Source organism: Nematolebias whitei, chromosome 18 (assembly GCF_014905685.2).
Source record: "Nematolebias whitei isolate Nwh7 chromosome 18, NemWhi1, whole genome shotgun sequence".
NCBI classification, from domain to species: Eukaryota; Metazoa; Chordata; class Actinopteri; order Cyprinodontiformes; family Rivulidae; genus Nematolebias; species Nematolebias whitei.
This window is the reverse complement of record NC_056515.1, coordinates 29,210,038-29,221,843: the sequence shown is the minus strand read 5'-3', so window position 1 is coordinate 29,221,843 and position 11,806 is coordinate 29,210,038. Positions and strand designations below refer to the sequence as shown.

Here is an 11,806-nt window from a genome sequence, read left to right as displayed (position 1 = left end):
CCCCCCCCCCCCCACACACACACACACTTCATTGGGGAACCCAATCACTGGAGTTAAATGTATTAAATTTTTTATTTTATTTTATTTTGTGAAAGGGTTGTCACAAAATGTGTGTTCAACAACAACTTTATTTAATTTCAAAAAAGTAACAAAAACAGCTAGATTATAAGGTGAATGTAGAAAACTAAAAACAGGAACATGTCTACACTGGTCCTTGCCAGGAGTCCAACAGATATTTAAAGCCACTTAGAGGTCAAGGTCGAGAGCTTCAGGTCTTTTTGTAAGATATTCCAAGAAACATGAGCGGAGTAGGAGAAGACCCTTTTGCCAAGTTCAGTCCTCACTGAGGGAACACTGCAGGTAATAATGTCCTGAGAGCGCACGCCGTAGCTGCACTTACGCAGAGACGTAGGAGGAGATGTATGAATGCAGCAGACCAAGAAGTGATTTAAAGATGAAAATTACTAAGATATAATGTTTTTCTTAGCATGTTAGTAGTATATTTAATGTTTTTCTTGGTATGTTAGTAGTATATATTTTTAGTATGTTTTTAGTATTTTTGCTGCATGATTTGATATTTCTTGTTCTTTTCTTTCTAGTAGTATATTTAATGTTTTTCTTGGTATGTTAGTAGTATATATTTTTAGTATGTTTTTAGTATTTTTGCTGCATGATTTAATATTTTTTGTTGTCGTTTTCTTTCTATAGTATTTTTAATATTTTTCTTAGTATGTTAGAGTATATTTTAAATGTTTTTCTTAGAATGTTAGTAGTATTTTAATATGTTTTTCTTAGTATGTTAGTAGTATATTTTAATATGTTTTTCTTAGTATGTTAGTAGTATATTTTAATATGTTTTTCTTAGTATGTTAGGAGTATATTGTAAATGTTTTTCTTATAATGTTAGTAGTATATATTTTTAGTATGTTTTTAGTATTTTTGCTGTATGATTTGATATTTCTTGTTTTCTTTCTTTTTTTGTTTTGGCGAGTCCAGACGGTTCTTCTCGTCCTAAGCATTTCATTACATTGTTGACCTTGTGTTGATTTTGCACATGACAAATAAATCTAACCTGAACAGAAAACAACCACAAACACAATAGTTTTGTCTTTTTGGTACAATATAATTTCTCTCATCTCCTACACATGTTCATGTCATTTTGCAGTCAAGGTTCTTTATTGTTATTCACATCACATGCGGTACATGAGGTGGAACAAAATTGTATACTAAAGGTCCCAGTTACACCCCAAAATAGCAACTAATATAAAGTATACAAAAAGAAACCATATAGAAGGATCTAAGATGCACACTAAACAATAATAATATAACACGGCGTGTTAAACAGCAGCCCGAACATTAAACAGTCAACAAAAATAGCTAATAATTCATCTTTAAATCAAAGTTTTAAACAAAATAATCCTGTTTTATGTACATATATTTAAATTCACCATTTTTCTCTGCTGGCTGCTGTACCATTTGGAAATCCCTTTACATAATCTTTGTTATAATATAATGTTAATGAAGCATAGTTAGGGCTGGAATTCCAATGATGATCATGATCTAGATCGTTAAAATTTAAGTTTTTAAACTGGCCTTGTCATAATCGTTAGCTCAGCGTAAAATTGTCAAATTTCAACAAGCTATGAATTATTTTGAAGCGTTTAAGATGGAGAAATAACTCAATACAAAATAACTCTCATTGTGACTCATTTTGCCAGTATGCCACATACAGTACTTTATAAACTTTACATTTAAATATATTTTTGTTGTTGAATTTGCATACTTTTTCTCATTTGGGTTGCGTTTTTTGCACCATCAATCTTTCAGATTGTTCATTGTGTCTTTGTAGCTATTCCATGTCTGTTTGCTGTTAGTCTTGTGGTTTGGTTGTAACTCTCTTATAATAGTCTCCTGTCAATTTATAGTTGTTTTGCATGTTTGTGTCCTTTGCTGTGTTAATTTGATGATGCTTCACTTCTCATTTAGACCGTTTTATGAGTTAGTTTAGAAGGGACAGTACACTGGTTTCTAAACTTTGTGGGTGTCTTGAAGGTCTGCAGAGAATACCGTTGAATCAGTTTATGTCAAAAACAAGTCAAAAAGGTAAAATTTCTTTATAAAAATGCCATTTTTTTTGCATCTTCAAAAGTTTTGTGAAAACGTACTGGTCACAAGCTAAGGAGAACGATAACTTAAGCCTGAATATTATTTCATTATCTTTGGAATTTCGCACAAACTATATGAAATATGTCTTCTGGTACAAATTTCCTTTAAAGTTTGAGTATGACAAAAGTCAGTGGCAACAAAAGGCAAATTACCTTTTCCAGAACGTGGATCTGACTACAACGCCTTAATCAAGGTCAAAATCCAATCTTATTCTTAATTTCTAAGCCAAAGTGGATGTCATTGAAAGGGCTTGGTTGTGCTCGTGTTTAAGTCGGAAATCGTCTCTTTTTTTACAAACTCACAGAACCAGACTGAGGACCTACCTTTCTTTGAAGGTGGCTGAACATCCACTGGTCTCTCCTTGCATTTTTTTGGGATGTCAAAGGTGTTCTTCATTTGGGATACTGTCACGCTTGGGGCCTGCTCTGCCAAGCGAACAGGAACTTTAGCCGTCTCGGGTCTGACCCGGCTCAACTGTTTTTGCATTTGGTTGGTCTCTTTGACAATTTTTGCCACAGGCTTGTAGGAACCCACTTCACCGCCCCCTCCTACATCTCGGTTGTGATTTGTGTAATCTTTGGGACGACCATAGTCACTGTGGTTAACTTTACTGACTTGAATCTGGACTTTATCAGATAGGAGGCTGGTGGAAGAGTCTTTCTGATCTGAAAGGGCAGATTTTAGGCTTTGAGGTTCATCATCAGGTGCATTCTCAGGGATGGGAAAGGTCTCTGTGGAGGCGAGAGTATTTACAGGAGGAGATGACCATTTACGCTTGGATCGTCTGTCTAAGAACACTCGTCTCTGCAGCATGTCCAAGTTTCGAGGCTCCTCCTCTGGAGACAGGTCTGCCATTCGCTCACAGTACTCAAAATCAACCACATCTCCATATTGATCATCTATAAGCCGAGAAGACAGATGGTCCCACGCACTGATGTCAGCTGACAGTCGACGAATGCTGGCTGGTATGGTGTAGGTGCCTCTTTCATCCCACAGCAAGCACATGTCCTGATTCGTTGGGTTGCTGCGCGGAAGATCCTTGTTAAAATGGAAAGTGTGTCTCCTTTTGACCCTTTCCTCTGAACGCAGATAATCTTTGTCTCTTCTTTGCACATCACTAGACTTTAACTGTGCGGTTTTGAGCTTTATAAAAGGGTTCTTGGGCTTTTTGGGGACGGGAGGAGGCGGACCCTTGACTTTAGGTTTTCCTGTCAGCGTCAGGTCATCGCTGGAACCTGATGAGGCAGACGTAGCCTTTGCCATGGTTATGTCGTTCTTCGGTAACAGATGAGTTGAAGGTGGAGGCGTGACGACAGCAGAGAAGCAAACAAGCTCGCTCTCCTTCTTCAAGCAGGCGACCTGTACCTTCCTATCAGTGTTTCCCGTGAGGGGAGGACAAGGCATGTCTTCACATTGCTCCAGAATAAACGAGTGTCCGTCTTGTAGCTGGGGTGCTAAAGAAGGAGGTTGAGACTGGCTGTCATCTTGTTTGGCGTTTGATAAAAATCTGGAGACCCCTGATTTAGCCCTCCGGGACACAACTCCAGCGAACTTGTTCTCAGGATCTGCTCGTTGCTGATCTTTTGGGCTGCTTTGCGTCAGCATGAGCTCCTGTTTGGTGCGAGCAGCAATGGTTCCCTCCGTCTCTGCCGTTCCTCCACCAGTTCCAGTTGTCTCACTGCAGGCAGCATGACTTACTCCTTTTAGCCGACACCTGCTGCCTGTCACTTCAGCCAAATGTTGACCCATTTCCCTCTTCAAACAGTCTCTGAGTGAGCTCTTAGCACATGCTCCTACAGTATCAGAGTTCTCTGTGTGTTGCTTTTCATTAATCCTGTCTTGAGGACTATTCCTGGAAGGTTGTGGAAGTTTGTTGCCAAGGGAGTTATCAGATTTTCCAACTTCTCTTTTGCTCTTGCTTTCTACTAGGGATGACGTCCAAGTCTCATCTTTTTCCAGCGGCACAAAGTCCTCCTCATTACTGGGATTGTGTGAGGTTGTCAGACCCTTGGGATCCATCTTACTATCCTTAATTGATATATTCAGATTTTTCTGATCACCCATAGCTCTACCTCCACTCCAGGCCACAGCCCTATCTTCAGAGCTGAGCTTTTCCTTAGAAATTTGTTTCGTCTTGAAGCTCGGGACTCTTTTAAACTCCCAAAGAGTTTGAGCGATCCTCTCCTTGCCTCTGCCCACCCACTCGCCTCTGGTGTTCAGAAGGTGTTCCTGCTGACCCATGGGTCTGATTGGCTGCTCAGTTTGGGGGTCTGTACGTGCAGAAGTGACAGTGAGCTTCCCCGGTTGCCCTGTGGCCTGGCTGCTGACGCTGAACCCTCTAATCCCACCAATCCCCCAACGGGATGCCGAGCTGCCATCGTCCGGATGTTTGCCGTCTTCTGGTTCTGCGGTCTCTGACAGCCGCGTGTCTCCAGTTTGTTCAGACCAGTCGGAGTTATCTTGTGACTCCTCGTCCTGTTCAGACACCCTCTCCAGCTTTTGCCCCATGGCTATTTTTTCCTGTCAGCAAATTAGAAAAGATACACACAAATCAAACAGCACGTTCCCACGCTTCACTGTAACTTTTCCCCGTTTTTTTTATTTTTATGTATCTGTATGCACAGCTTGCACTTTACTTCCAAGAGTCTCTCTATTGTGTCAGAAAGGAATGTAGCCGTGGCTATAATTAAAACAGGTCTGACTGATGCCAGTGAGTCAAGAGGCCAAAAAAGAAACAAGATAAGAGGTCAGCTGCTGGGTGCCAAGGTCAGATAAAAAGTCCCAACCAAAAATATATGCACCGAGTTACTTTTTATTTCTTTTAAACTATAAACGTAGAAATTCATCTGTATTTTTGTCTAATTTGTGGCTTCATTCACTCATTTAGCTTCGTGAACCATCATGCTTTGTTCATTACTGCCGTGGTGATGTGTGACTCCCTTCAGACTGTGAGCGTTTAGGATTGTTTTGGTGACGCGGATCTAAAGAAAGCTCTCTCTAAATTCAAATTCAGTTGTTTGCACAAGGTTCGACGAGCAGAGTTTAACTGCAGTCATGATGGATGGTGTACAGGGGGATTATAGCAAAAGGAAAAAAGCTCAACAGCCTCTGACTGACATGTGGGGTGAGTATTCTTAGCCCACAAGCAAAGAACTGAGTATAAAGAGGGAGGCTCTAAAATAGGTTGTGGTTTAGTTTAAATAACATTTAAATTAATCATAAATTAGATTTAATTGGAATTCTGTTCATTAAAATGCTACGTGGTTATTCTTTCGTTGTTTCGTCCCATAGAGTCCGATTTTCTGATGGGGCACTGCAGAAGTTCATTTCAGATGCAAAAATGTGTGCACCTCGAGTCGACAACATCTTCTAATCTTCTTTGAGCTGTTAAAATACACTACACCAGATTTTGTCACAGCTCAAATAAGAAAAACAATTATTTATTGTAATTTTTCCCCCACCTCTTGTTTTTGACAGCCTTCTTGGCTGCACGTCTATAGGAAAGTTGCCGTTTAGATTAAAAGCTTAGTATTCCTTCAAGGAATGCATATCACCGGCCATCTTTTATGTCAGAATATTAGACTAAGATCACCTTAAATGAGAAATGAGTTGTGGGCGTTTTGGTCAAAGCTTAAAAAATATTATGGGCATTCTCGTGCGATATTGTAAGATGTCACACTCAGTGTATACCATGTATTGTGGATGACTCTCAGCAACTACCACATCAAATTTTAGGTCAATTTCTCTAGAATTCACAGAGTTGTAGTCATTTTTGTATTGGCCATCGTGTATTAGCTATGGCTAATATGGTACAAGCATAGGATTTATCAAAAAAGAAAGTCTTGAGCCCAGTCTTAAAACTGGACAATATGTCAGCCTCACGGACAGAAACTGGAAGTTGGTTCAAGAGAGGAGCCTGATAACTGAAAGCTCTACCTCCCATTATGCTCTTGGAAACTCTAGGAACCACAAGTAAACCTGCAGACTGAGAGCAAAGTGCTCCGTTAGGAAAATATGGAACAATAAGATCGGTAACATAAGATGGAGCTAGGTTGTTGAGGGCTTTGTAGGTTAGAAGTAAGATTTTGAACTCTATTCTGAAGTACTTTCCGCAGGTTTTATTACAATTGGTCCAGTGGTTCATGAAGTATTTTGCTAACAGACACCTTTTGCTAACATAATTGCCCACCTTTGTTTTTTGGCGGCAGACAAGAATAAAGTTGATTTGAGGTGACTTTGTTCTTCCTGTTACACGATGCTCCCAGCAATCACGATAACGTCTTCGGCCTGCATGTGCAGTTGTGTCTTCAGGATTAGCCATTTCAAACTCACAAAGTGACCAGACCAGCATAAATTTAAACATTTCCATGAATTTATGCTCCGGCCTATCCAGAAAAAGGCCATTACAATACCCGCAGGGATGTCCTTAGAGTGGAAAGTCTGCTTTGCCAGTTTATATTACTGAACTTTTTTCTTTTTTTTACAATTTAAATACTTAAAGTATTATCTACAAATCAAGTCGATTGTATAATCTGTTCACTGATAGTTCAGGAAGTTTAAAGACGAGCACTCAGGCAGTAAAAACAGGAAGTTTTAAGTATTTCAAGGCAGAAATAAATGGTGGTATTAAACTGTCAATTTTGATAGATTTGTGGTTCACAACAGTCAAAAGACTTACACGTGTAAAGTGTTATTTTGGGATCGATATGTTATAATGGCAGCAATGAAGGGCATCTGTGGCTTGTGACCCCCCCCCTCCCCCTTTCCCATTTGTCCGTCTCTCATGCCTCCAACAGTAAGCAAACAATTTAGAAGAGGCTTGTGACTGTACTCAAACTATTATCTCCGTCTCAGAACAGGGCCTTGTTTTTCCACGACAGTCGTTTGTGACGGAACGTTCTCGCTCTGTAAGCTCAAACATTCGACATCTGATCTGGTCGGATGTTAGAATTTACATGAAGCATGTAAAGCAGGCCTCTCCGTCATAAAGAGACAAAGGTGTGCAGCTGCTTTAAGGGGGCACGGGTAATGAATGTACCGGTAATGAAAAAACTCGTAAGATTCATGACTTTAGTAGATTTATGTACAAAAACACGTTTATGATGTTTATGCACAATCATGCTTTGCACATTTTTTTGTACTTTCACTTTGAAAAAGTAAGTCTACAAGTTTTTCCTCTAGTATTTCAAATTAAAAGCCGATTTGACAAGTTTTGGCAAATTATTACTTACAGCTAAAAATGAACGGTTTAATTAATTTAACCTAAAAATGAATGTTAAGCACTTACAGAAGCTGAGGCTCGGCCTGCTGGTCGTCCTGCAGGACTTTGGTCCATCTGGAGGCTTTTACTTCAGCGGTCACCTGCTTCGTTATGTCAGCCTGACTTCATTTGACTAATTCAATAAAATAATTCTCTGTTCGTCTGACGGAGAGAGGCAGTCAAAGCAGACACATCTGTTTCAGTTGTTTTTTCTTAAGACTTGGAGCGTCTTTACTTTACCTGGATGTCAAACTCACATAAATGCTCTTTGTTGCCGTTTCCTAACCAAAATCAAAACTGGAAAAATGTCAACGTTTTTTTTCTTGACTGTCCGGAGAAGTCTGCACCAAGTACAGAACGCTCAGTTTTGTTTTATTTTTAGGAAAATGAGACAATAAAAATTATTTTACGATTAAAATATTATATTTTGGGGTCAGATCAAATATTAACGAGGGCCAGATTTGGCTCACAAGCCTCGATTCTGATACATGTTTTATAAAACACACATTGTTATTTGTTGCACCACATTCTTAAAGTATGAAAATTAGTCGTTAAATGCAAAAATCAATTAGTTGCACGGATGATGCAAAAAAAAGGTTTTATTTCCATCAGACTGGACACAACTTAAAATGTAAAAAAAATAAATAAAAAGTGCATACACACACAAACAAACAGTGGCACTGTACAATACAGTACGTAAAATGAATAAAAAACAAAAATATGAACAGAATTTTATTTTACTCCCAGGGAGACCTTTTCCTCCCGTTTTGTTTTCCCACTCAACTTTAAAAGCTTCGGGACATTCTTGTGCTCTACCCTCGATAAATACAAGAACTTCTTTAAATTACATGTGTCCACAACGCTTGGCTTTTAACTGGATTGTCTTTTTGTTGCCCATTTCCTGCAATTTATCCAGATAAAAACTGAAAAAAAACAGTCACTTTAAATGAACCCCTCACCTGGATGAGTCATTTCTGATGTATGTACAAGAACTCGTACTTCTTAATACACAGTAGCATTGTTTTCCTTAATATTGACCATGTCTGCAAGCTAATGTGGGGCAGAGGAAAGATATGCACAGACTGGTACACTTTAAAGACAATCTAATATTTTGATGCAAATGATACTTCTCATTCCAGTAAATAAGGTTCTTCAGCCGGCTCTGAACCAACACAAAGCACCACAAGTCTCGACAACTTCAAACACAGCAACATTATTGGCCAATAATAAATGGAAGTCCATTAGCGAGCACTGATGGAGCGGAAGCTAGTGCGCGTGAGCATAATGTGTGTTTGCATACAGTATTTATGTGCCAAGTGAAACACTACGAGAAGCCAGCCTACTCAGGGAGTGATAAGTCTGGATACCATCGACGCACTCGTGCGTTTTACAGCAGAGCTATGGCCACAGTTAAGGCACTTCAATATAAAAGCAAAACAGGAGGCAAACGACCAGAAGTGGTGCTGCGGTCCAGAGACAGCTCACCTGTCAAGAGCGAGCAGAGAATCCTAATTAGAATTTAAAGTGTTTAATTGTTGGTCCATGACGTGTAATAACAACCAAAGCCGTAAAATTGCAACATGGCTGCACATTTTTCTGCATATTCTAGAGGTTGACCTGTTTTTATTCATCTACGGTGCTTAAAGACAGTTCATATCTTTTGAGGTGGGATTCTGCAAAATGGTACAAACGATTAACGTCTTACCTGTCGTAGATAGCTCTGCAAGCGGCCTCAGTTTGGATACAGTGAGTTAAACTCTGACTGGAACGCTGAGCTAACAGCTGGTCTGAACAGAGCTGAAATCAAAGAGGCCGTTCTTACACCACTATCTGAAAAAAAGTTCAAAGTGATTCATGCAGTTGCTATTTTATAAACTTTAATGCCAACTTTAAAAATTTCAAGTTTATTCAGGAATATATATGATGCCAATACTGCTGGAAGTGCTACAGCTAGCTGCTGCTGCTTGTGTTTGCAAATACCATATATAATTATGAATTGTGTTATTAATTGTAGGAAATGTTTATAAAATAACCTTCGCATGAACCACTATGAAACAAGAGTTAGCATTGTTTTAAGATGGCAGCAATTCATTCCCCCCCCCCCCCCCCCCCCCCAGCCCCTGCCCACTTTAGTCTTTAGCTCATCAGTCTGGATTAAAATCTACTTTTTTTCAAACTGAGGTCACACAAAGAGCTATCTACAACAGGTAAGATATTAACTGCTGAGTGTTCTCACAGAACCCCACCTAAAAAGATCTGAACTATTGCTTTAATGATGTGCAAAGTCTTTTTAAACCAAAACCAGCAAAACAAAACAAAACTAAAGTAATTTAAAAGAAAACATCTAATGAATAATATAATACAATAAAAGTAAAAACAAGATGAAGTCTCGAATTATGAAAATATCGGTACCAGATTTGCCACAAACCACATGTCTCCCGTCTTTAAGCAGTTTTTGGGACAATATTTTGTTCTGAAATCTAAAATAAATAAGCAAATACCTGCAGGAAACAAAACCAACACAATCACAAGCATCTTATATCAGTCAGCCATTTTTCTGAAATCAATACTTTTTTAAGCTGTGAACCTTTTACACCATTTAGAAAATGACACCAATGCAGCCGCTAATTAGCCAGATTAACCAGGTTCCAGGGAATTACAGATTAAACTGACGAGTGATAAAAAAAAACAAGAAAAATTAATGCTTTCAAAAAGCTGGAGCAGCTCTCTTACATACAGTTTGCAGTTTCTACAGCAGATAAACACTGATCCTCATTTAAACTTTTCACAATTTATTCCATGTTTTGTTTTTTTCCTTCACAAATAAAACAGGAAGAATTTGGTCTTTTCAGGGGAGATTTTGGAAATTTGAATTTGGACATTTGGTTACAATTTGCAGCTCAACAAGCTGTCGATAAAATCTACATGAGATGTGTTGTAATTAGGGATGCACGATATTCGATTTTTGGAGGATATCTGATATGCCAATATGTTAAAACTTATTTGGCCAATAACCGATATTTTTCCCACTAGACCTGTTTACAGAGACGACATAACTTTCTCTGCTGTGGAATTAAAATACATTATTCTGCACGGTCTTTGTCAGTTTCGCCTGCTACAAAATGCAGATGGCAAAAAGGGGGCTGAAAATGATGTAACAGTTTAACTTGGATTATGTTTAATGCCAAATTTATTCATGACATTTACTCTCTAACACAGTGACAACACTCAAACAGTGCAAATTTGAAAATTTTCACAAACCTAAACTCAACGGCACGTGTGATGTCATAACGTTGTGCTGGTCCTGCAGACATCCATGACACTGGGTTGTCATAGAAAAAGGGCACCTTTATTTATTTATTTATCATATATATATATATATATATACATATACTGTATAAAATAAAGAGCACCTTTTATATCGGTGAGCTATTCTGATGGAAAGGCCAATATTTAACTTTATCGCTAATATTGTCCGATACTATGCCGATAATATCGTGCATCCCTAGTTATAGTTGGAGAAAAGTCTTTCCAACCAACCAGCTAAAGTGATATCAGTCTTTTTTGTAAATTATACCTCTGAAAAACTAAATATTTATTACCAAAATAAACCTTTGTTTAAACTTAATTTTTTCAGTCATTGTTCCTAATATTTCTCTCTTTAATTATCTTTAACCCCGTAAACATGGCTCAAAATGAAATTAAACAATTAAAAGAGCAGTTCTTTCAGATTGTGTTTATGGAGGGAAAGGATTAGAGGATGCACTGTTTTAGCCATTGGAAAATAGTAATTAAAGAAGGAAAAATAATTGGCATTAATTCTTTCCAGTTTTCTACCTGAAGAGCTCAGAACGGAGTTAAGTAATTCCCAGGTGCTTATCCTGCACGCACAGGCTTCAGTCAGCAGCAGCACACCCAGCGTGCCTTAAACAACAGGAACACATCATAAATTAACAGACAGATGTGCAGAGAACACATGTGGCTCAGATTAAAATAAAAAAAACAGCTGGATCTTTGAATGTAATGAGAAGATAAAGTGATTGTCGAAAAGTCAAAACCTGTGTCCTAAACTACTCAGTTGTTGGATAAAAGGTTGACTTTATTGTGCTAAACACCAACGGAAATCCCACAAAGGAAATGGGGAATATTTTAAATTACATTTACTTAAATCTTAATGCAGTTCACTGAACAATAAATAATCACATTTACACCAGCGGGCCTCTGAGGGAAGAAAAAAACAAATGTAAAATGAGTCCAAAAATATGACGTTACATTCAAAATGATTCCATCATGAGCCCATTTGAGTTTTTTTGTTTGTTTGACTATAGAAACATCTCTTCCATCATTTTAATAGGCATGAGAGAATTAGTTCAGGTGACT

The 11,806-nt window shown here is 38.3% G+C and overlaps 1 protein-coding gene across 1 annotated transcript in view; it reads right to left on the bottom strand.

Moving 5' to 3' along the window:
- Positions 1 to 3,945, bottom strand: part of LOC119424812 — a 19,363-nt gene extending 15,418 nt beyond the window's left edge. Inside the window, exon 1 of the mRNA XM_037692313.1 lies at positions 2,490 to 3,945. Coding sequence (XP_037548241.1) covers positions 2,490 to 3,915 — 1,426 coding nt within the window. The 5' untranslated portion in view covers positions 3,916 to 3,945. The remainder of the gene's footprint in view (positions 1 to 2,489) is intronic.
- Positions 3,946 to 11,806: the final 7,861 nt, after the last annotated feature.